Raw genomic sequence first — 25,764 nt, 5'->3', positions numbered from 1 at the left:
CGAACAACGAATCGCAATCAATCTACCTGTACCCACATAATGAGCTGATAAAGTCGAGTTCGCGGTCCTTCGAGCCATTACCTGACTCACGCCTTGCCTGCTGCACCACCCCACGTTCCCGCCGTCGATGCACCAGGAGATTCATTGCCGAATCGCAGGCGGCACTGTTGCCATTCTTACTTGTTTCACCCTGTTTCTACTAATTTATAAAACATTCTACCGAAAAGTAGGATCTGAAAACATAAGATTTCCGGTAATGTTCTACAAGCATTAGATGAAGAAAGTCTGATGATGGCTGACAGTTGAATTAATAACATTGGAGCAATAATTTTTTTCTTGAAAGTAACACTAGATCAAAAACTAAAAGGACAAATATTATGTATTAATAGGAGAACACATTTTAAAGTACTAACTGATCAGATCACTGTGCAGTCATCTTTCTCAATTCTTTCACTCTTCTTTTCTGACACTGACTGAACTTAATTCTTCTTTAACTTAACGGTGGCTTTTGACATCCATCAGTCTTGTTTTTTTGGGCGATCAGCCAACACAAGCATTTCAATTTGTTCATTCTTCTTTTCTGATATTGACTAAACTTAATTCCTCTTTAAAATAAGCTTGGATTCTTTCAAAATTTCTGGGCGATTAGCCAGCTCGATCATTTCAATTCTTCCACTCTTCTGACGATGACTGAACTTCTATGTCTATGTGTAATTGTTCCCTTACGGGTGACGTGTTTTTAAGCCATGTGGACTATATTTCAGAGTCGTAATACAAGATAATTGAACAACTTTAACTCTTTGAAGAGTCAAGCAGAAAAACGTCAGTGCAAGACAAATTACCAACAAAATCGCATCAGTTTTAGTTATTTTCTTTTATGAAATCATTTTTGTAATTGTTTCCTTACGGCTGACGTGATTCAGACTGACCAGAATCATAGATGTGAACGAAGTTAATGCAAAGCTATGAAAGAAAAGTCAAGAAATTATACAGAAAAAGGAAAAAGACTGAAAAAGGAAAATATTTATGACAAATTTAACTGAAATGTGGAAGAGGAAGAGGAGAAAATATCATTGGTTAAAGCTCACGTGACTATGACATTTTCTGACTACTTTTTGGCGAGTTTCTCTGCGAACAAACCTGTTATGTAACGTTTTAAGAATTTTCGAATTTTATTGTGTGAATGATATTGTTGATGCTGTACAGGGTTGAACGAAGAAATTGTTCGCCGACGACACCCATTGACACTTAGTTAGTGTCAATGGGTGTCGTCCTATATTTTTGAACGAGTAAGAGTTTTTAGTGATTGATCATTGTTACCAATCAAATGCCTAATTGAAATTCTTAAAATTTCATGATGTTAATGAATTATTAAATTTTATCCGGAACATTATAAATATATGTATAGTGACGTCATTTTAGTTTGATTTGATTTTTAGTGTACGTTTAAGTTTTTATCTACTGATTCACGAACAAGTCCTACCGTGATGAATCGAGTGGTGGGATTGGCAACAACGGGCGGGCACTGCAATTACCGAAAAGAGCGGCAACAGGGGGGGCGACGTCGTCGTCGTTTTTCCCCACCAACCCCGACGCCGCCGTCGCTCTCGACGCGCCGACGTCGCTTCGGAGTCGTTTCTTCTTCTCGGTTTGTCGAAATTTTGTATGCAACTCGTTCGGCGGTGCAGCGGTGCGTCGCAACGGCGCGGCATACTCTCGCGCCAAACACAAAGTGAACAGTGATTATCCGCACTATGTGACTAGTGATTCTGTTTTTTTCTGTTTGGTGATTTTGTGATCGACGCAGAGGGAACGATGGCCATCAACTTCTCGGCCTCGTTCGCCGCTTGTCTGGCTGCGGGACTCAAAGTACCCAGGCAGATTATGTATTGCATCTCGCAAGGTAGGATTTTTCCCATTTTTATACAACACCCTGTATAGTAGTAACACTAGAATACGCTTCTAAAAATTTTCAAAACAATTTTCTTGTAAATCAAAAAAAATAACAAAAAACAGGTTTTTAGCACTTTACCAGAATGACTAGTGAGTTGACTGCAAACATTTTCAAATTTTTGAAAAAAACTGCTATTGCAAAAACCGTTGATATACACGGTGATACAGGAAAATGAGACACGAATTGACCAGCGCAATAATAGAAGGTACTTAAGACGATTATGAGCAGAAATATGTTTTCTGGCCTTTTATAGCTATTTACGTACCAAGGGCGTTAGAGAGAACATAATGATTATACTCTCCCTAACGCCTGTGGTGCATACAATGTTTTATGTTTCACCTAATTCAGCAATTATTTACTGTTTATTTTACCGGAATGTTATGACTATGATAGTCCTGTCAGTCAGTGAAAATGGCAAAAGCTGGACGAAATTTTAGAAAATATAAAATCCATTTTAAGATACATAGTTTTTATGGCATAAAAGAATTAAAATGCCAATATTAAAAATGGTTTAAGCGGGCGTTATGATAACGCCCGCCTATAATGCCCTCAAGTTTGTTTTATGTTTTATTTTATTTACATTCTGTAACTTTGAAATTAGCTGTGATATTTGAAAGTCGGTTTTTCCAAGAATCTAGGCCAAAAGTTGAGTTTGATTAAAACTGAATTCTTTAACTTTCAAAACCAAAATTATATACAAAACACTAAACTAAATACCAAAATACTAAATGTGTGTAAATTTTTAACGTTATTCTATATTCTATAATAAAATTAGTACAACAAATTTTTGTAGTATCCAACAAACCACCAAATAATGAATTATTGACGATTGTACAGGGTATAGCAAAGTAGTTCTGCAAATTTGTTGTGCTTTAACTTAAACTCTTTTTAATAAAACTTTTGCATCAAAATTGTTCATCTCACAATCTGTGAAAAACGTGTCCCGAGATATCAACACAGTCACAAAGCTGTCAAACGCAATAAATTTGCAATGTACTCTTTCTTACCCTGTATCTTCTACAGAGTGAGGAATAATAGAAACCTGATTTAAAAAAACGACCTTTTAAACCCCTTTTTGTGTATTAAATTCTGATAAGGCTTTTAGAATGTTATTTGTGTTTAGCATACTGATGTTTAATAATATGTTTCTCATCTACACTAACCTACATTTCATGTTTTTGCTGTTTTTTCCATCTATCGTAACCTCAGTTTTATGTTTTCGCAATTTTCTATCGGCTTTAACCCAAGTTTTATAATTTTTTTTAACAATTTCCTCATCTCTCTAACTTGAACAACCTTTTTCCAGCATTTTTTCATCTACCCTAACCAAAATTTCATGATTTTTGGGGTTGTTTTTAACCTCAGTTTTTGCAATTTTCTATTAATGTTTTTAACCTTTTCTCTCTAACCTACACTAAATTTTATGTATTTTTCAATTGCCTCATCAACTCTAATTTGTCAAATTTTTTTTTTTACTTTTGCTGTTTTTTTAAACCAATTTCATATTTCATTCCAATTTTCATTTTTTTTCAAATCTATTCTGATTCCTACCAAAATAGTTCGTCATTCCATGCCTGCCATTCATGGCCAAAAGTTGACAAATACAATTTACTATCACCACAAAAACTACTTTATGTTTTATACCTAAATTTCAAATGCCCAATTTTCTTTCATCTTTAATGATTTCAGTAATAATACAATCTTCAATCCTCCAAGCTTCTAATATATCTTAGTCACAAAGTTTCTAGTCTTTCTCTAGAAAATTGAAGATTATATTATTACGACTTGAAATTGAAGTAAAACAACACAAGTGACATAAAGTAAAGCAAAATCTGTAAACTCTTATATCTTCTTCAATCCAAACCATAATTGTGTAATAAAAACGACTTAAAATACAACTTTTTTGTGTCCTATTTTTATTTTTTAATATTGCTGTAATTCTTTCTAGCAGTTGTACTAAAAAGTCAAAAAAATTATCTTCTTTTCTGAAGTCTACATGTGCAGCATTTGCGTAAATTGCAACACTGTTCGTAGTTTGTTATTGGTGAAAAGAAGCAGCAAGCTGAAAGCTGATTTTTTGACCAATCAGAAAAAGAGATTTACGCAAATGCTGCACATGTAAACTTAGTATAATCCTAAGACATGGTAAAGTTAAACGAACACTAGGTTAAGCTCTGAAGCAATATAATCTTAGAAGAAAAAAATAAGACCTACTTCCAAGAAAACTAAAGTGAAATTAATATTTCTCTGAAGCAGCAATTACCCGTACAAAATTAATTCCAGTCACTCACTTTTAGCAATCTACGGTTTAGATAAAATTCTGCTTGTGCATACCATAAATGACACGTCCATTACTATTCAGGTCATATCTAGAGACAAAATCCTGCTTGCTTATAAATCTTGAACCTCAACAAGTAATCGGGTATATCGATGCCCCTGGAACTCTGGCAGATTATCGATCCTGACCCTTACGCACAAAGTTTTCCGTGGAGTGCGGGTCAGTGAATTCTGCATGCATCAAAGCCAAAAGAAAATTGCAATCTGGGGGAGAGGCAAACGTGCGGAACAGACGGGAAAATTCGATTTTTCCCGTCTGGTTGGCAATAAATCATTGGTCGGTTCAGTTTTCTACTAAGTGTAGAAAAACGTTCAAAATTACAACCACAAAACTGGTTGTAATTTTCGACACTGACCTTCCCAAATGTTAATATCATTGTACCTAAAAATGGTTGTAAATTAAGTTTTTTTGAACATTCATTAATATGGGACAATGATTATTAATTCCTCGATTAATTTATAATAGGTTCCAGTAGTCTGGTGGAAATGTATTATCACAATTGGGAACCTTGGACCAATAAAGAGAAAAAACAAAGTTTGAGGCTTCTAGAGATCAAGTTTTGACAGTACTTTTAAAATAAAAGAAATATTTAAACACTCTCTTCTTGTTGTAGTGACCAGTTTACACACGTCACATATTTAAGTGTTTTTATTATTGTATGGAAATATTAACGATACTTTTATTTACGAATATTGAAATTATTGTACCTCTGGTTGCATATTCAGTTTTTTTGGATATTTGTTAATCTGGGACAATCATTAAAAATTTAAAATACCATTAGTTTGGTTGAATTGTATAATTGGGTACTTTGGACCTCTAAGTCCAACACAATATTTGTCAGTTAGAGGTGAGACAATGATTTAGAATTGTTTGCTAAATATAATATTTATGTCTTTGTATGTAAAACATGCAGAAAAATTAAGAAAGTAGAGTTAAAAATTGGAAAATTGCAGTATGGAAGATTTAATAATGAAGACAGTTGAAAATGATAACATTGGTATAATTTGAACTGATTTTAGTTACTTACAGAAAGGGTAAGGGATGTGAATACAGAAATGCGAAGAATTTATTTTTCTCTCTTTTTTACCGGTTTTGGTCCAAAAGTACTTTTTTCAATGGGCTGATGGAATTATGATTATGAACCAAACATAACTTCGTGGCTTTTAAGGATTTGGATCTAAAATGCAATGGCTCAATGTTCTATATGAAATTAATGAAAAATAAATCCACAAAAAGATTGACGACATTTCAAATGTATATTCGATAAGGGCAAAGAACCAGGCGATCGTAAAACGGAGCTTTATTGGCCATCCACACAGCCCGTAATTTTGCAATATTTATTGATTGGACGAAAGAGGGATGCGCGATGCGGGTAAAAAGCGTCGTTTCGAGCGTTTGGAGGTGTGAAAAACTGGCCGGGAAATGCATTTTTCTTTGTCGGTGCACTTTTAAATCAAACATGGCCGACGCCTGACAAACACGGGAAAAATCCAGCCTTCACTGACCTTCTCACTGAAACCTAAGCATAAACAAACGAGCAAAAGCTCAACCAACTTGTCCAGAGTCAGTAATCGTCGTCGTCAGAGAGTGCACGACTGCAGGAATCACTGACCCGGGTTTCGACGTCGGCTGCGTCACGGCCGTCGGGACGTCGCACTTGGAAGGTTGCATCCAGAAAGTCGTTGTTGTTTTGCTTGTTGTTGTTTCTGGATAGCGCGCGCAACTGGCCTTCGGGCCAATTTTATTTCCTCTTATTAGACAAAGTTACTTTGGAGTTAATGAACGCAAAAGGGGGGACACGCGGAGCAGCTGATGCGAAGCGGCCAAAACTTTGGTCCAGATTGTCAAGTGCTATGAACGGAGATAGTGGAATAGTAACCCCGTAAAGTTACTTTTGTCCACTTGTTTGTTCTCGTTTCTGGACCTAAAGAACAACGTTTTAGGATCTTCTACGTAGCAAGCTTGGCAACAGTGCATTTTCACTCTAAATAACCACCTTTACAAACTTGATCAAACATGACAACTGCACAAAAGTACAGTATTACAAAAAAGTATCTCCAATCGTAATTTCCAAAATGTTTCCAAACCACGTCAGCCTGAATAATTCCTTTTTTTAGTCGACAATTCAGAGACTTTGAGCAATGTGGACTATACCATGTATATCATGCTCTATATTCAGTCTCAATAGGTAAGTTATTTGAGATATTAAGCGTTTACAGCTGACGTGATTTTAAAACAGGTGGACCATTTATACAGCATTTAAATAGAATAAACATTTTTAAAAGTGATATTAAACAATATTCTTATGCAGTACAAATATTAACACAATTTCATCCGTTTCAATAATTTTCTTTTACATAACTTTCTCACTGATTACTTTTTTAGAGTTGACGTGATTTTTCTTTTAATCAAAAGAAGTTTTTTAGGGCTTTAAAATGATATATTGAGCCACCCTGTAACTCTCAAAATAGATGAGTTAAGAGATTGTTAAATAGGAAACTGTGGAATTGAGACTTATTTACTTCAATCTGCCTTTGTTGTTAAATAACTCAGTTTCAAATGTTGACATGGTTTCGTCTACTGATTACTGATGCATTTAAATCATTCCAGGTCTGATATGTAGACCGTATTGTTGAAAACCACGTCAGGAGGTATTATAGAAGCATTCTATTATACAATGAATGCCTAAAAAGACGTGATTTTGTTGATAGTTTTACCATAAAACAACGTTGTTTCATTTTACTTTTAAAAGCAGTACGGTTCTGATATATAGTCCACATCCTTCAAAACCACGTCAATCACAGAGAAAGTATTTCTAAATTGTCGACTGAGAGAACACACTGTGTTTAACCCTTTATTTTAAGGTTAGAAATGGTTTTGTAGTAATTTTTGGATTGAAATTTTTAAACTACCTACATGAAATGGCTATTCCAGTTTTTTTTACATACAGGGAAACCTAAAAAGGGGGTTGATCAGTTCTCAATGAATGACCCTGTACATCTTAAAAAGTCTCTTTTTATCACCCTGTATAGTGTATATAGTAAATTAGTTTAAAAATGAGTTTTTTGCAAGACAAAGACAGATTGAAGTAAATAAGTCTCAATTCTACATCAGTTTCCTATTTAAAACAGTTCATAAAATATTTATTATAGCTCATTCATATCATTTTAAAGCACTTGAGCACCCTGTATAGTGTTTAGGGTACAAAAATAGTTTGACTCGTATAAATAATCTAATAATTGTATAATCTTTATATGGATTTTAAAAAAATAACAAAATTGCAGCGTATTTACCAACTTTCCATAATATTTGCATTAACTAAATATAGAAAGAAATCACACATTATAGATCTATGATGGTGTTCCTGGTGGCCAGTTTGTTCAACATTTTTTTATTTTTTTCAGTGAGAATAAATCAAAAAATTGCCGATCTATACATTTTTTCTGTAAAAAAAAGATGATGTAGTCTATGTTAACAGTGTGTCCATAAAGTATGGAATAAATTGGATTAAAATGCAGGGAAATATTTTTTCAGATGTTATTATTTTTTTGAGAAAAAAACCTTGATATACAAAGTGTCCCAAAGTTGAGATATGACTTCAAAGGAGAATTTTTTGTTGCAATTAGGGATTCTACCTAAATTTCTAGGTATTTTTCATGTAGTCGATATTCAGCTGTTTTCGAGAAAATAACGCTTGGAAAATATCACATGTTTTAGTGAAAATAGTGTTCAGTAATAATAAAAATCAGTAATTAAATTACATTTAAAAATCATTAAAAATAAAATTAAAAAAAAATAAAAATAATTTTATTTATTATTAAAAAAATGTTTGTGCACTTTTTCCTATAACTTACAATAACTTGCTTATTTGCCAGTTGACGACCAAACGTGATTGAAGTGAAAAAATAGCTCATATCGTACGCTTTCCAAAAATATGCCCACTTAAGTTAATCGGTTGCACCGTTTGGCCGCTAGAGGGCGTCAAATTCAAGTTTCACAAACCTTCTAAGTGATTTAACCGCTTTTGCTTTAACCTAAAATAACTCAGTTATTTTAAAACAGTTATGACCAAAGTATTTCAAGTAAAATATAGTCCAGACCAAACGCTTTTCAACGGTGTATTAAAAAAGATCATTGGTGTGATAGTTTGACCGCTAGAGGGCGTCAAACTCTTTTTGATAATTTTGACCATTTTCGCTTTCTGCACAGTTTTTGAAATATTTTCCGGAAACTAAAAATGGGTTTTTCACTTTTTTGGGACACCCTGTACTCAGCCGCTAATCTGAGACACCCTGTACCATCCTGACATCCATTTTGCTCCAACTGTCACGGTTTTGGGGATGACCTCAAAATTATTTCAATTTTGACGGTTGTCAGTCCGTGGAACCCTTAAAAAATTACATTTTTACAAATGACACTTTACGACATTTTTGTATCATTGACCTGAAAGAATTTAGGCAGTAAAAGTTTATTTTAAAAATTCAAAAAATTTATTTTCCTGAGATATTTAGCAAAAACTACAAAAAACCAAAGTCAACTTTGACGTCCTCTAGCGGCCGAACTAAGCAACTTAGCCGTGTTCGCTCAACGTCACGTGAGAGCACCATTCATTAGCTTTCTTTTGTTATAGGGCTCGTATATACAGGATGGTTCAAATAAGCGAGTTATTCACGATTTTCTGGAAAAGTGCACGAAAATTTCGCTCAAATTAGGAATTTCTGTTCGAAGCGGCCAATCATGACTGGTAGAGCAAATACAGTTATCGATACAGACATTTTACATCAAGTAAGCCTAGAATTTGACGTAGATTCCAAAAATCAAATAAAAAATGGGTTATCCAGCTTAATATTGACATAGAATATGCTATATCAAAAATACCCAGAAACTTACGTAGAATCCATAATAAAAAATGGGTTCTCATGTGAAAATGTCAACTGGAAGGTCATATTTCAATTTTGGGACACCTTGTTTTTTTCTCAAAAAATGCGCCTTTAAAAATAATATCATACGTATCCGAGAATTTTCCTGAAAGATAATTCTTCATGGACCCACTGTATAAGTATTTAGAAATCAAATCAATGCATTATTCAGCTCAAAAACAATCAATAAATTTAATTTAGCTGACTCTCGATCTACGGTATCAATGTAAAAGTCGCGTTGCTAAAGGCCACGCTAAACTTGAGTCAGAGACAAGGTTCCAAAACGGGTTCAGTATGTCTGGATGTGCATTGTCTAGCGAACAGTTTACGAGCGATGCACAAGGTCAGACGCCTTTGATCAGTGCTGTAACAAACCTAAACTGTATATTTACGTTTTAGATTACAAAACAAAACTCATGCCACTGTTAAAACATTCCTTTATGTGATTTCAGCGTAAAAATATCTAAAAATACGCACAAGGTACCATAAAGATAACGATATGCATTGCATGGGTGCTCTACACGCCACTGGTTGATCAAATCAAAAATACAATTCGCATAACGTAACTCCGGGATAAGAAATGTTTATAAATAGTTTTGCATAATTTTTAAATTTATTATCGAGTTTTTGTTTGGGTTTGCATTTTCAACAATTTTATCGATTACTTTAGATTAAGTGCACGTATTGGTTTTCGGCGTTGCGGAATTTTAAAAGGGTACCCGGGGTTTTTCTTATTTCCACTTCAGCACTTTCCCTTTCTGGTGTAAATTACATCGTTCATGCAATCTTGCTGTTTAGATTCATAATATAAAACACGTCTAGATTACAAGATTGGTAATGGTAATATACTGAAAGAAAATAGCCTAAACTATTACATGGTAAAGTAGTCAAGTTTAGAACATACAAAAATTAGTATCTTTTGGTTTCTTGACAAAAATTGCATGTATCAAACAATATGGTTCTTATTCAAAAGCTTACGAAAATCTAGAACAACCATAACTAACAACAATGCATTCTTCTTTAAGGATTTTTTTAAACTTTTTTGCTTTAAGAAAACAACAAGGCAATAACCGCACTTATTAGTACATTTTCCTGTCAAAAACACGAACAAATTTGTTATTAATATTGTCAAGCAGTCTCGAATGACCCAAAAATGTACAGGGTGTTAACATCACAGATTTACGAAGGCGTAGAAGGGCCACAGACATTATTTTTCTTAAATTTTTACTTCAAACTCAGAAATTAACTAAATTCCGAATTCAAACTCGGAATTTAGTTGCAATGTTGTCAAACTGACAAATTCTACTAATTAAGATCAAAGAATGTTTGCAATGTTGCCAAACTGACTAATTTTACTAATTTGGGTTGAAGAGTATATGCAATGTTATCAAACTGACAAATTCTACAAATTTGGTTTGAAGAGTGTTTCCAATCTGTCCAAACTGACAAATTCAACTAATTTCTTTGAAGTGTGTTTGCTTGCAATGTTGCCAAATTAACAAACTCTCCTAATTTAGATCGAAGACTGTTTGCAATGTTGCCTAACTGACAAAATTTGGTAATTTGGTTCAAAAGTGTCCTTGCAATGTTATCAAACTAACAAATTCTACAATTTTGGTTCGAAGAGTGTTTGTAATGTAACCGAACTGACAAGTCCGACTAATTTCTTTGAAGTGTGTTTGCAATGTAGCCAAAGTTAACAAATTTTACTAATTTGCTTCGAAGAATGTTTGCAATGTTGCCAAACTGAAAAATGTTGTCTAATTTGGTTTGAAGAGCTTTTGCAAATTCTGAGTTGGAAGTTGAAATTTACCTAAATTCCGAAGAATTTAAGAAAAAAATTGTTTGTGGCCCTTCTACGCCTTCGTACAGATTTAAAGGCTCGATCTTTTTATTTCTCACATTCAAATAATGTACCTGTCAATCGCATTATTATTTACCTTATTTTTGTTTGATTTGCATGGGTCTTGATAGAATTACTCTAAAATGTACAAATGTACAGGGTGTTTGTTGTAAAATAACGAGGAAATGTCAGTTTGAAAACAATGACTACACATACAGTACCATTGAGTTACAAAGTGACAGGAACCACCAACCTGCTTGTAGCTTCGTTATTTGAAGAGTTAATAAAAAGTGTAAATTTCCTCCTCTACAAAACTGTATATGGTGTATTTGCCCTTAAGGAAAAACAAGACAAAAAGTGACAGGGTGTACCAAAATGCTTTTTTTAAACTGACTAACAAAAAAGTGAAATTTCATCTGTGCAAACTGGTCTGCAAATATTTCAGAAACCATTCATTAACCATTATTGGCAGAATCGAATGATATACAGGATTACTCCACTAAAGTGATTTTTTTGTGCAAGATATACTAGATTTGTTCGGTTATCTTAGTCAAATTGAGATTAGCATCTTCATAAAGCAATAATTCTGCAGCTGCAACTGGCAATTTAAAGTTAGGTGGAGTAATATCCTAAACAAACTGGGTAATTGCAGATGCTTTAATAGCCTATAATGAACAGCGACCGTTTAGTAATTTACTGAATTAACCCTTATTGTTCTTTGTGCGCCATTGATGTGTGATTTTTTTACCAACTGGTACGAAAACAAAAAAAGGTCAATGTAACCACAGAAAATTTCAGGCAGGTACATATGTGTGTGTTAATGACCTTAAAAACAAATTATCAACCCGGATTTTTGCTAATGGAATTCTTTTATAAGTTACCTTTAGTTTTTATGATTGACCTTCATGTTAATCTTATTAAACTGGTAGTTAAATTAGTAAAATGTGCTGAATTGCAGCTTTTGGACATATTTCTTGACTGAACTTTGTGAAACTATTAAACGTGGGTGTGTTCTTAAAGCGTGGTAAGTTTACGTGTAGTTCGAGCTACATTGTAACACTGGTTTAATCAGATACAGAATGGAAGTTGGCTCTTTGATAGCTCAATAAATTGCGTGGCAATTTGCATCACAGTAAGCTGTAAACGTTAAGCCCTGTGGTGGCTGCCTGGCAATGGTTGTAATGCTATTTATGGTTTAATTCTCTCTCTAGTCTATGTGTGTCTGATGTTATTCATTGCAATCTGTACAATTTTACCAAGGTTTGTGCAAAATGGGCTTAAAAAACAAAAAAAACAGTCTTTTAAAGAAATATATTTCAGTTATTGATATGTCTTTTCATTATTTTCTCTTCACCCTCTTTTTTTCCTCCTGGTGTAAAGTTTTTTAAATTTTTTTTGTTGCTTCTACTTAGTTGCTTTTTAACACATTTTCTGTATTGTAAATACAGTACAGCTTTAGATTTTCAACACTCAGGGTGAGAAACAGAGTTTCTGTGTTTCAAAATCATCATCATCACAAAGCCAATCTTGTCCACTGCTGGACGTAGACCTCCCTTAACATTTTCCACCTAGTGCAGTCTTCCGCTGCGCTTAACTAATTACTCTCTACTCTTCTTAGATCATCTGTCCAACGAGTTGGAGGTCTTCCTCGACTTCTTCGGGGACGCCATTCAATCACTCTTTTTGTCCATCTCTCGTCTCTTGTTCTTGTTAAATGACCTGCCCATGCCCACTTCATAGAAGCTATTCTTACTACGTCTACTTCTTGGTATTATTTCATTTGGTATTCTGTCTCTTAGGCTTACTTCCAGCATGCAACGCTCCACAGCTCTTTGGGTAACTCGGAGCTTTTAATAACTGGAGGTATACACTGCTTAAAGACCTTTCGTTTCAAAATACTGTTTAGAAAAAAAAGTAACATGAATTCGACAGCAAAAATTCACTTTTAGTGCTACAAAATAGCTTAAAATAGTAGATTAAGTTACTTTTGGTAATTGTAGAATAAAATGTCGATTTACTTTTGCTTTCCTACTGTATTGGATCATCGAAGCTATTCATTGAAATGCAGTGTGAGAGTAGGTGAGTCTGATTAATTCCCATGCACACAGGGTGGTTCAGAAAAATGCAAATTTTGTAACTTGAATAATTTATGTACCAAGATAGATGAAAGATTGTAATCACGATCTAGTCGATCTGTGAATTATTTTGCATGTTTGGTGAATATTTTAGTTTTGTTTTTTGTCAAAACGTGCATCCGTTGGTTGGTCGTCAACCAGGACCGGTTTCTTGTTAATTATAGCTTTGCTCTACATGGTGTCCGGATTTAGTGTGTTTTAGACAGGAAAACCCGATTTCTCGGCTAGATAGGAAAAACCATTTTTGAAAAAAGATTAATGGGAAAAACCGTTATTCGATGTCTTGTCAGTTTGCGGCGCTAGAGGGCGTTTTTCGAATTTCGCCCATTTTGAAAACTCTTTTTGGTTTATTAAAATATTGAAGTAAAACAAAAACATTCTTAAGGCACTTTTTCCATGTGACTCCAGTGGCGTGCTTAGTTTTTTGCTACTATACAGGGTGTCCCTGAAAGGTCTTTACAAGTCAAAATAAAGCGATTTAGCCATATTTGTCTTAATCCAAAAGTTGATAATTACAGAACTACTTCTGGAGACTGTTTTAGAGTGAGATTAACGTACATTTAGTAGTTCAAACGCATTTTTCTCGAAAACGGTTGCCCATAGCGACATGACTAAGGTATACCTTTTCTAAGCAGAAATAACAGGCAATTTACCGTTACAGAGACAAAAAAAATATTGCTTGAACTGTATGTAGTGCCCTCTACGATCAATGTAAAAATTGTTGGCAGATTATTAAGGCAAATATGGCTAAATCGCTTTATTTTGACCCCCAGCTAACTGCGACAGAGCGTTGTAAAGACCTTTCAGGGACACCCTGTATATCTTTATTTTTTATTTAATTTTTTTTATTTATATAAATGAATAATATTGAATTCATTTACTTAGGTATTTTTGCGATGGAATATGTTATTATTTCTTCTGTTAATACTCGTTTTTTTTTTGGGAAAAGTATTACATATAAATCCAACTAACCATATATCGTTGACGTGCTCTATTGAACAGTTGAATAATATACAGGGTGTTCCATTAAAAAAAAAAACATAAGTTTGTTCTGTCACCATTTTTAGAACAAATTCTACAACTTTTGTATAAACATTTTTTTTAAAATCAAAAACAAAAAAGTTAAGGGGGGGGCGTTTATAATGAGACACGCTGTACAGGGTGGGCCAAATTGGACGTATTTAAATGGGAAGTGCTCTTATTAATAGAGATCAGTTTCTTGTTGAGATCAGACATCAGTTTTCACCTATCTCTGTTAATAAGAGCATTTTCCATTTAAATGCGTCCAATCTGTACATTATTGAATATCATTGTGTACAGGGTTTGAATTGTGTTCACACTGCTGCTAAACTGACAAATTCTACCAATTTGCGTTTAAAATATTTCCAAATGGACAAATTATATCAATTTCTCGTTGTCGTCCTTTGGGCCAGTTGGTAGTTACCTAATGTCGAAAATTTAAATCAATTTTGTTTAACTTCACAAAATTTTTAGAGATTTAGACCTTTTTACTTACTAAAATACTGGAAGTAAGTTTTGAATAATCAGGACCGTACAATTAAATACAGTTCAGCTTGAAACTTTATAAAGGAAATAAGCTTTGTTAAAGACTGTACAACTTATAAAAATTTAGTAATTTAGGCAAGTTACTGCTCTGTATTACACTAAAATGTGCTGAAAAATTGTTGATTTTCTATACACAGAATAAACCTGAAGTAAAAGGAGCAAACTTTACTTTTAATAAGAATCAATATAGAAATATTACAGTTTTTGGTGGAAAGTTTGGTTAATAAAACTCTTGTAGGGTTTTTGCATAAACACATTTTTATGGATTCATTCAGCTTTCAAATTATATAAAATTCTGGAAAAATTATAAAAAAATTAAATTTGTAAGTTATTTTTTCTATCAAGAGACAGCGGCGTTCTGGATTATAACATTAAACGTATTGACCAAAAAGGAAAACGATCGAAGTCTTGACATGGTAAATGGGAACATTTTTTCCCATTGAACAATAGTAGTGTTAGAAAAACTGCACGAATTAGGTTCGGTTTAAGCTCGTTAGCTGCGACAAAACGTTTTTCGCCTCACCCGCGCTAGCAGTACAGGTGCAAACCATTGTTGCGCACTTTTTGCAATAATTCTTGTGGTTGTACGGTAGTTAGGCGTAAAATGAAAATATTTCACTCCCTATTTCACGCCGAATTAAGATATTTATACAACCAGCGGTACGTATTGCGTTTCCAAACATCACGCACCGTGTAAGTTGTTTGTTGGCCTAACGTGCACAAGAGGCAATTATTTTTATACCATCGGAGGTCTGCGAATCTTTAAATCTAAATTTAATCCCGCGAAGGGGGCACAAAGAAATCTAAAATCCGCCTCCAGCAACAGCATTCGGCAGAAATGCAGACAGATCGGCCTTGAACACGACACTCTTGGCAAAAGCTGGTGCACGGATTTTATTCGACCACACCAGAGAGTTCACCCAACCGCTTTCGAGAGAGATGCAGATTTTAGACATGTTTACCATTCAACAGGGGCGGATTTCGAGAAAATATAATGCATAGTAATAATCGACGCACTGAATTACTCTTTTCCTGTTTACCCGGCTTCAAGTTACGTTCCGCAAACTTTCACAAAAAAACCTTTATGAAAATAAATCGAAAAGTCCGCTAAATGAAGCGACAAAACTTTCATGCCTTCTTGTATCATTAATTAGGTGTAACTAATTGGCATTTACATTTTGCAATTTTCTCAGCAAACTTTTTTCCTTTGCATATCTGATCGGTGCAGCAGAAACGTGCGGTTTCAATTGTAAAACACTCTTGCTGCACTGTTACGTAAAACTTTTTTTTTTGTCCAGACACGGGAGCACCATACGTCCTCTACAAGGATGGCATGGACAGGGCGCAAACTCAATGGGGACCTCAAGACCTCTATCCGCCTCCACAGCAACAGCCAACTCCTCAAGGTACTGCTAGTCCTCCACAGCAAGCTTTGGGACCCACACCGGTTCCTCCTCTTGGGGTTGAGGCTGATACCGTCCCACCAAGGGATCAAGTTAGTGTGAGTCAAATGTGTAATCACTTCTGTTTTCTTCAATCTTCCCAGTTTCTTGGAATAAATTAATTAAATTAGAAATCCTCTCATTATTCATTATGTTTGGGTCAAACAATCCATACCATTTTAGTTGTTACATTAAAATTATTGTTTTCTCTCTAACCCTCTAACTTACAGAAAAAATGTCATTTGCCAGCAGTTTATATTGTGAAAAGTGTGGAGGATGAAATTTCAGTTATGAAAAACGTATTTAACCAATTAGATCTTATTGTTGTATTGAAGTCAGCCTTTGTAAAGTCAACTTTTGTTTTTAAAGCGGTTTTTCTTAAAAGAGTCACTCAATGTAGCAGTCTATATCATATTTCATTTAATTTGAGGTTTTCTTGAGTGAATTTTGACTAAAGTAATTTTAATTTGAACAGAGTCTGCCGTCCCCCGCCCCGTCCCCATACCCAGCCACGCAAGCAGAACCAGGCCGCGAAGACACGGACCCAATTCAACCCGAAGCACCAACTCTCGATTTGGAAGCCAGACCATCGTCGCAGCAATGCTTTCCCACGGATCTCCAGCAGCAGCAACAAACCGCCCAGCAGGTGGTGGCCGCTCATCAACAACAACAGGCTTACCAGCAGTATGCACGAGCACCTCCTCCGGCTGCTCCTCCTCCTGCAGTTCCCGGTGTGCCGCCCCATATGTTGGGTGCCAATTTTTCGGCACTACAATACTTGAAACAACCGGGGATGATGTTGAGCAGTTTAGGACCTGATGGTAATAGATGAGGCAGTTTGGTCAGTTAAACCATTATTGGCATTGCAGCTTTTTTTCCAGGTGGTCAATTGGATCAATATGCCACCAACATGCAGGACCTACGAGGAACATCTCTTCCTGATGTGATTCAACAGCAACAAGCCAATTTGAAGAAAGCTGGCGGTGGATTGAGTGGAGAGTTGAGACTCTTCAAATGCTTGACCTGTGGGAAAGACTTCAAACAGAAAAGTACACTCCTTCAGGTCTCACTCTTCAATATTTTCCTTACCTGAATCAAACTAAAACAAACTTTTTACAGCATGAGCGGATTCATACAGACAGCAGACCGTATGGATGTCCCGAATGTGGAAAACGATTCCGACAACAGTCGCACCTGACGCAACATTTACGCATCCACGCCAACGAGAAACCATACGCGTGCGTGTACTGTGAACGGACGTTTCGACAACGAGCCATCCTCAATCAGCATCTGCGCATACACTCGGGTGAGAAGCCGTACGAATGTCCGGAGTGCGGGAAACACTTTCGGCAGAAGGCTATTCTCAACCAGCACGTCCGCACACACCAAGGCGAGCAAAGCCCCCTGGCGGCGGCCACTCTCGCGGCCTTAGCAACACGCGTTCCCTGATGATGGTCTTGATTTGTTAGTCAATTTCCAGGACCATACTCAGGCTGACTTAAATAATGCTTGATGTGGACGCGGGCGGTTGGAGTGGTCTGCTGCTTGTTTTCCTCACTTTCACCATGCTCACTAGACAACCAACACTTAAAGTTTTTTTACTCTTTCATCAACTGTCTTTAAATATTGGCTGTCATAACAATAACACTTTTTAAGCACTGGGTAAAGGTTTTAATTGGTTTGTAAAGTAAATCACTTTTTGTAACACCAAGCTTTTGTACATATTTTCCACATCAACTTTCACAAAAGCAAACAGTGATAATGTAATGTTAAAAGGTGACTGACAAAATTTCAGACGTAAGTCCTCATCTGGTGTTCAAGAATGGTATTAATCCGACTCTCTGGCCTCAAGACGTACCTTTTCCCCCTGACGAGGGGAAGGAGGAGGTCGCTTCCACTTACGGGGATGGTGACAATGGCGCCAATGAAAGAACCAACTGTTTTTCACCAAATGGAGTTGTGGGGAATTTACAGTATCCGGCATATTTCAAAGACGCCAAAGGTAAGAGGTATTACCAAAGTAACATGTAAAACAAATACCCATTGATTACAGTCATTTGTTGGTCAATATACAGTTTTAGCTGAACTGTCTAAATCCGATTACAGCTGATTTACAGACAATTTTTACATGACAACACTGAGACAATCTACTTCATATAGATATGAAAGTTTCAAACAAACATAAAACTTGACCAGTTCTTTTCAAAGTTTAATACTTATACAGATAAATGTATAATACAGATAATTTCTGAAGATTATTCCAGTGAAACAATTCGAGAGGAGCAAAGTCTGGCAAACGAGTTGGCCAAGAAAACATTGACTTATATTTTGTTATAGGAATGAACCATTCAGTGTTCGGACCTGGAACCACCTTCAATCCTCTGCAATACCTGAAACAAGGCCAGGGAGGTAAAGGCTTACCCGATGTGATCCAACATGGCAGGTCAGCGGGTATGCCTTTGTACGTACGATGTCCAATCTGCCAGAAGGAGTTTAAACAGAAAAGTACTTTGCTGCAACATGGCTGCATACATATCGAGAGTCGACCTTATCCTTGTCCAGAATGTGGGAAGAGGTTAGTTGTTAATTATACCTAAACTAAACAGTAAACTGGCGGTTTTGTTTAGGTTTAGGCAACAGAGTCACTTGACGCAACACTTAAGGATACACACAAACGAGAAGCCGTACGGATGCGTTTACTGTGGGCGTAATTTTAGGCAACGCACTATTTTGAATCAGCATCTACGAATTCACACTGGGGAGAAGCCTTACAAATGTACGCAGTGTGGGAAAGACTTTAGGTGATCCTCCAGTTTCTCCCTCAAACCAATCATTAACCAGAATTTCCTGCTTGTGTAGGCAAAAAGCAATTCTGGATCAACACACCAGGACCCATCAGGGTGACAGACCTTTCTGCTGTCCAATGCCGAACTGCAGAAGAAGATTTGCTACGGAACCGGAGGTGAAGAAGCACATAGACAACCACATGAATCCACATGCAGCGAAAACGAGAAGGGATTCGACCAGTTCAGAAGGAAAGCTGCACACTAATGGTAAATGGTTTCTCTCTAGTTGGAACGGTTAATTGATTGGTTTATTTTAATGGAAGGCATGCTGCCTCGAGGTCTGACGCCCACCAGTGTGGTCAAACCAGAATTGTACTTTCCTCAATGTTACCCCAGTTTCAATCCTCCGACCAGCGTCGCTCAATTTCAAGCGGCCGTAAATCCGGAGTTCAAACCGGCTAATGGGCTTCCCGCCCAGTGACTAACAGCCGGCTGGCAACTGGGGCCACCTTGTATAGGTTAAAACAATTCCGGTTAAATGAGGATCTTTCCATTGTAAAATCAATCAACAGTAAACTGTTCAAATCTCTTCTACCGACAGAATAATCATAAAGGTTTAAACCATATTTGAAGTTCCTAGAGAAAGCAAAAATGACAGTACAGAAATACTCACTATTAAAATTAGAATGATTGAGGAAGACTTTTGGAAGACTGAATCTCTGAAATTAAAGCTCTTGAATCTGGCTTAAACCAGAAAATTAAATGTAGAACAGACTAAAACACTAAAGATTCAACAGCAAAATTTCTTTTATCCGAAAAGATTATAAAGCAGTCAAAAGAGTTTACAGAAGAATGCTAAATAGTAAACAGGAAGTTCTTCAATTACATACAGTACTGAAAAACGTAAAGAAAGTGGAAAAATTTGCTAAATAGTAACAGAAGAAGCTTATCATTGTATAATCAAAAACTACTATTTGTTTCATGATAAATACTCAAACTAGTTTAATTTTTAACTAGTTTAAAGTACTTGAATCAAATTTGAAACTTTGTATACCTTATAAGCACTGTTAAAGTACAGATTTTGACAACCACAACTTTTAAGATTCTTATTAACAAAGAATAGAAATAGTAGAAATTTACGTGATAGTAAAACTATTTCTTTAAATGAATCAATGGAAAAATCCTCATTTCTAAAATATTTTGAGTGATTCAAGCCTTAAAACTCGTCTGTTGGCTGTGCTAAAATTTTACGATGAATAAGTAGATACGGACAGTGTAGTAACTAATCCAAATAAATTAATTTAGGCTGATAAATTATTGTGCTTGAATCATTCAGGCAGCATCCGGACCAAAAAATCTGGCCTTTTACCCAGTCGCCAGCTGTATGTATATTATTGTAATTATTATGAACTTTGGTCACCAATACTCAAAAAGCGTTTGAGTTGTCTTTTAGATCTATATAGTTATATAAGTTGTATTTATTTTCATTTTTCTCAGTCCCCTATATATTTAATAAGTAGTTTTCTTGTACTGGTGAAACAAATGGTGCTGATATTATAACATAGTGTGGTTCAAGTTTGGGTAAGATGAACACTGAAGTTTTATGGAAAAACTTCCTTTTTCCTCTTGTTCAAATCAAAATTTTACTCAAAACTCAATTATTGTTTTTGTGGTGCTGTTAATTTCCAAACAGCTGCCTTATTTGCCATTGCAAATCAGCCGTTTGAGGACCAGCCAATATTGCTTTCCGATCGCCCACCTCCATTATTATTATTATTATCATTATATTGTTGTAGTATTTAGGGTTACGATAATGTGATCTCTTTTAAATGTAAAAAGTAAAACGCTAAATAAGAGAAACTAATAAGGTAGAACTGTTTGACGGGTTCTAACTTAATGATAACAAAACAAAATGCCAAGCAACTGTGGTTTAAAAAAAAAACTTCCATATTTTTACAGAGTTATAAAATAGTACCTCTACAGATTGAATGTTAAAAAGGGACAACTTTTAAAAGTTTTGCAGTGCCTAGAATAACGTAGCTCAAAAATAATACTCAAACGTTTACTTTATCAAGTTAGAGCAAACAATTTGCTTTACTTACTGCTTAAGCAATGTTACACTACTAAACTAGGTTTATAAATAATTATGTTGGATATTCGTGAATCACAAACGACCCACTGTGTTGCAAATGCTGCACAAGTAAATTTAAGTCTTGAATAGGACGATCCAAAAAACATTTAGCTTTAGTTACACTTAATAACAACAGGATAATGTTTTGTGTCGAATGATGAACGAATTGAGAAAACATATTTAGGTTTCAAAAAACCAAAATACACACATAAAATTTGCATTTTTATACACAGTTTTAATAAGAAAAAGGAAAGTAATTAACAACGTAAATTATATAACTCGTCTTCCTTATCACTGTATTTGATAAGTGATTTTAATTCTGTAAACTGTAGGGGTTCGGCAACATTTTGAAAATATTAAATAACAAATCTCAGTTTAAAATGCAATTACAAAAAGCTACAGAAAAATTAACTTTTTAGGGTCCAACTGGCTTTTGGTTCTAAAATAAGCAAATTTCCGTTATTCTTGAAACCTAACCTAACCTAAAACCTCCTAAGTAACTTCAACTTATGAGTCCTAATTTTGTAGTGTAATCATGTAAAAAACTCAAATTTAGAACTAACGTGTTTCTTAAAGCAATATAATTTAGACAGTCAATGCTACGTTAATAAATAAATACAAAGTAGTGTAATTGAATCATATTTTTAAAAGTTGTTCCGAGTGCAATAGAAACAAACTATTTTTATAATAAGTTAAACAATAGTACACAATTTACTTCTACACAGTGTCTTTATAATTGGGTATCAGTCAGTGGTACCCAAAACCGTGCAAAATAGTTGATAATTTTTTTACAATGCCTGTACGTAAATCAGATTACAAATGTGGTGATGGTACCGAAAACTCGACTCTATACTTGCCGTTTTTATACATATATATTCTATATATATACAGAACTTGTATAAGTTATAAAGTTTAGCTTTTTTATACAGGGTTTATACACCTATAAGATATACTTTATTACAGCTTGAGGTAAAAAGCGGAAATCTCAAAACCATCTTTTATTTTTTCAGTGAGTCAGTTTTAATACAATTTTTTCTACAGTGCCTCAACGACGTACATATAGTGATATACCTGTATACTCAATAAAATAAGGTGATTTAATAATAATCAAAATATTATTTTTTGTTGTAATGTCCTATTAGGTACTACCAGTAAGTGGCCTATAACGATTAATTGGTGGTACCTAACAGAAAAACCGAATAATTCAGTTACAGACTTACTTAAAATAGCAACCATACCTGAAATATTAATTTCAGGAAAATTTCCGCTTTTGACCTCAAAAGTCCGGTGTTGGAACTCACTTTTTACCATGTACACTGCAATAGATATAAACTATGAGATAAATATAAGGTTTTTTGTTACTGGACTGTTAAAGTTATTGTTAATTTGTCTAATTTTAACAAAAACTGTTTGGATTTTACTAGCTAACACTGCGGAAAGGTGAGCTTTACTTTCGACATAAATGGCAAAAAAAGGTCTTGGTCTAGCGCACGAGGGAGTTGTGAAAAGTTCCACGTAACTGAACTTTTCGTACACCCCTCCTAATAATCAATGTATATAAAATCCATTTTAGGTCCCGTCAAAAATTAATATTAAAATTTACATTAGCATAGAAAACCAAAAACGTTTTTTGGTAATGTGTAATTGTTTTTTTTTTGAAAGTTTTTTTGTATACGATTAATTTTAGACAGGTAACAGAGAACACGGTTAAAAAAAAGTTATTTTTTTGTACTTCTGGTCAAAACTACTCCTTTCGGACATTTTGACCAGATGTCCACCTTGGAGCTACAAGACTTAAAAATCGTGATAGCTTTTATTGTTAGTTCTAAGAGCAGTTTTCTCTCATGTAAATAGTTTTTAAATGGTTTTTACCCCAGAGTGTGTTACGGTTAAGTTTGGTTTAGACATTTCGTAAAACGATGATGTAATGGAATTCATTTATGTGTGATATATCCCAGTGAAATGGGTCTAAGTGTTTTTTTTATGTTCTTTATTGTTACGTCCTTTTTGCTATTCCAATTTTATATGCACTCGTAGAAAACTGTGGCATTTTTTTAAATTAAACCTTATCTGCAAAGAGTTTGAGTAGGCGCAGTCGTTGATTTTGTGACGTTTTGATCTCTAATTTTTCCATTTTTTGTACACAATATACCAGAATATATTGATAGACGACCAAATGGGTAAAAAACGTAAAAAAGCTTTCAGTAAAACCTAATGAAGACTTTTGTTTAATTTGTGATGTAAAAAGGTTACTAGCCTAATTGACTGTTGAACTCTAAAATATTTTTTTTACTTTAATTTAATTCAAAAAATGTTCTAAATTCGAACTGTTTCATGCTGGTTGATTTGTTACTAATATTAATTAATCAACTGATTTTCTTGTTTTCTAATGCCCCAAAAGTCATCTTAGGAACGTTTTATAGGTTTTATTTGTTTAGGGTGTTTTCAGACCTTTATACTTTAACTATCATAAAGACTGATTTACAACAAATTCATCATTCCACATCCAAACCATTCCACAAGAAAACAATGACTGCTTCTAATCAACTCTTAAAAGCAATTACCGCACTAGTTACGTACACAAATCGTTTGCCACTACACTTCATATAATAATTGCAAAATATTGGGCACCAACAAATTGGTCTTGCTGCTAATTTGTCATTATTAATAATTAAAATTACAACGAGTTGTAGTAGCAGCAGGATAATACACGTAACCTTAAAATTGCATATTTTATCTTTTTTAATTATTATAAAAACCCTTGTAAAATATTTGTCCAAAATTCTAATGTTAGGCATTACTATACTACCCCATCCCTTTTTTAGCAACTAATCCAATGTAAATTGTTGTAACTGTAAAAGTGCCATAGTTTATTTAACAATTAATTCTTCCTTGAACAACTTTCTTTCAAATCAAACATTTTCACGATTATGTTGCTAAAAAAATGTAACTTTATAAATATGGCCTCGGCGTTGAAAATTATTTTTTTAGGACAAAAATGTGGGATATGTGCAAAATTCTAGTCATGATTAGCAAAATTTTCTAAGGTGATAGATAAAGTTGTTTGTGTTGATTTTTGATTTTAATAAAATTGATTAAGGATTGTTAAAAATTTGCGGCCTTTTTACACTAAGTTTGACGTTATTAGTAAGGGTTTTGTTATTTCTGTGTATGTTGCCACTAAACGAAAAATAGTGAAGCAAGTAGGTTAAGACTGGGATATTTACGTAAACAGGGTTAGTTCTTAAACTTGCTTAAAAATATCTATTTTGTATCACATTTTTTTTGTTTCCTAAATGAAATCAAACGTATATGTTATGGGCAAATGTATAATGTGCAATTCTCCTTAGATCCTTTTTGTTTCAAAGACAATCTTAATCGATATTATTACGACTCATCCTTTTTCTGAAATTAGATGTGTTTAAGTCAGAAAACGTATTGCGTCCAGCATCCTTAACAAAAAAAGAGAATCATTTCACTTATTTCAACTTGTAATTTTGATTTACTGGCTTTTCAACAAAACTGTACTTTTTTTCCACGTAAAACTGCTACAGAATGCTCAACCACAAATGTACAATAGTTTTTCTTTTAATGATAATCGCAATAGACTTGGCACAGGACAATTCACAAGTTTTCGAGCATCAGGAATTGTGAATTGTTCTAGGCTGAATGAAGGTATTTTTGCTCAAAAGTACAAATACTGTAAATATTATACCGGAATTGTTTTATATTATAAATATATTCTAATAGCAAATGAAGTATGTGAATGAATTGATTCTCTTGGTATTGTATATTTAAATAAATGAATGTATTTGTTAAGTTTAGTGTTCTTTTATTATTATTGTCCTGCTTTAAACTACCCTCACATTTTACAGCTTTATGATGTTGATAAGTCGGAGAGTTAATCACTAAAATTATTGAATTGCAGAACTTAAAATAAGAACTAGATTTTTAAAGAGTGATAATATGAAGTACAAACCTACTAATTATGCTCAAAAATACAATCAACAACTACATACATATACTATACAATACAATTTAAAGATTTTTCTGTTAAATTAAGTTGGTAATAAACACTAAATTTCACTTTTTTGTCTATTTGAGTGAAATGTTCGTCTTGCTAGGCTGGTGACTGCAGTACACTACACTCTTATAAAAATCATGTCTATAGGATCTAAAATTGTAATAACAAAGTCATGTTTGTAAGAAACACACGTGTATGCTATTTGAAAATTTATTTTTTTCTTGGAAGTGCATTCATAGAAATGTAAAATACCGTTGGACTACTTTAAACTGAAATTGATATTTTTTAAATAAGTTAAATTGTATAGCTTTATAGAGTCGTTTTTGACAGCTGACACGTATAATGACCTACTAGGCTATACGTCAAATACACGGCTTAAAAAACTGTCAAAAATGCACCGTTAAAATACGTAAAACTTAATTGGTTGCTTTTCTAATAGGTCTTCAAATTGTATATCTTTATGAAGTGAATTTGACGTTAATGACAGTTAAATAGACAGTATTGTTTGAAAAACTGTCAAAAATACACTCATAGAAGTGCAAAGCATTGTTAAACTATTTAAAACTGAATTTGTTGCCTTTCAAATAGGTTTTAAAGTTGTATAGTTTTATGGGTGGTCTGACAGT

The 25,764-nt window shown here is 34.2% G+C and overlaps 1 protein-coding gene across 3 annotated transcripts; it reads left to right on the top strand.

Annotated features, from left to right (window-relative positions):
* The first annotated feature begins 1,652 nt into the window (after positions 1-1,652).
* jim (zinc finger protein jim) lies at positions 1,653-24,933 on the top strand. 3 transcript variants are annotated; one of them, XM_081987998.1, is made up of 10 exons: positions 1,653-1,903; positions 16,054-16,256; positions 16,673-17,018; positions 17,079-17,260; positions 17,317-17,587; positions 17,993-18,199; positions 18,535-18,772; positions 18,825-18,998; positions 19,057-19,250; positions 19,307-24,933. In XM_081987998.1, the coding sequence occupies exons 1-10, from the start codon at positions 1,816-1,818 to the stop codon at positions 19,462-19,464; spliced, it is 2,061 nt and encodes a 686-aa protein (XP_081844124.1). In that variant the 5' UTR covers positions 1,653-1,815; the 3' UTR covers positions 19,465-24,933. The 3 variants fall into 3 exon arrangements, with proteins under 3 accessions (XP_081844124.1, XP_081844125.1, XP_081844123.1); XM_081987999.1 differs by having other exon boundaries at positions 17,067-17,260; positions 17,317-17,503; XM_081987997.1 differs by having other exon boundaries at positions 17,067-17,260.
* Positions 24,934-25,764: the final 831 nt, after the last annotated feature.

This window comes from Ips typographus, linkage group LG10 (assembly GCF_016097725.1).
Source record: "Ips typographus isolate SLU linkage group LG10, UJ_Ityp_2.0, whole genome shotgun sequence".
NCBI classification, from domain to species: Eukaryota; Metazoa; Arthropoda; class Insecta; order Coleoptera; family Curculionidae; genus Ips; species Ips typographus.
The sequence above is the reverse complement of the archived record's forward strand: the minus strand, read 5'-3'. Positions and strand labels throughout refer to the sequence as shown.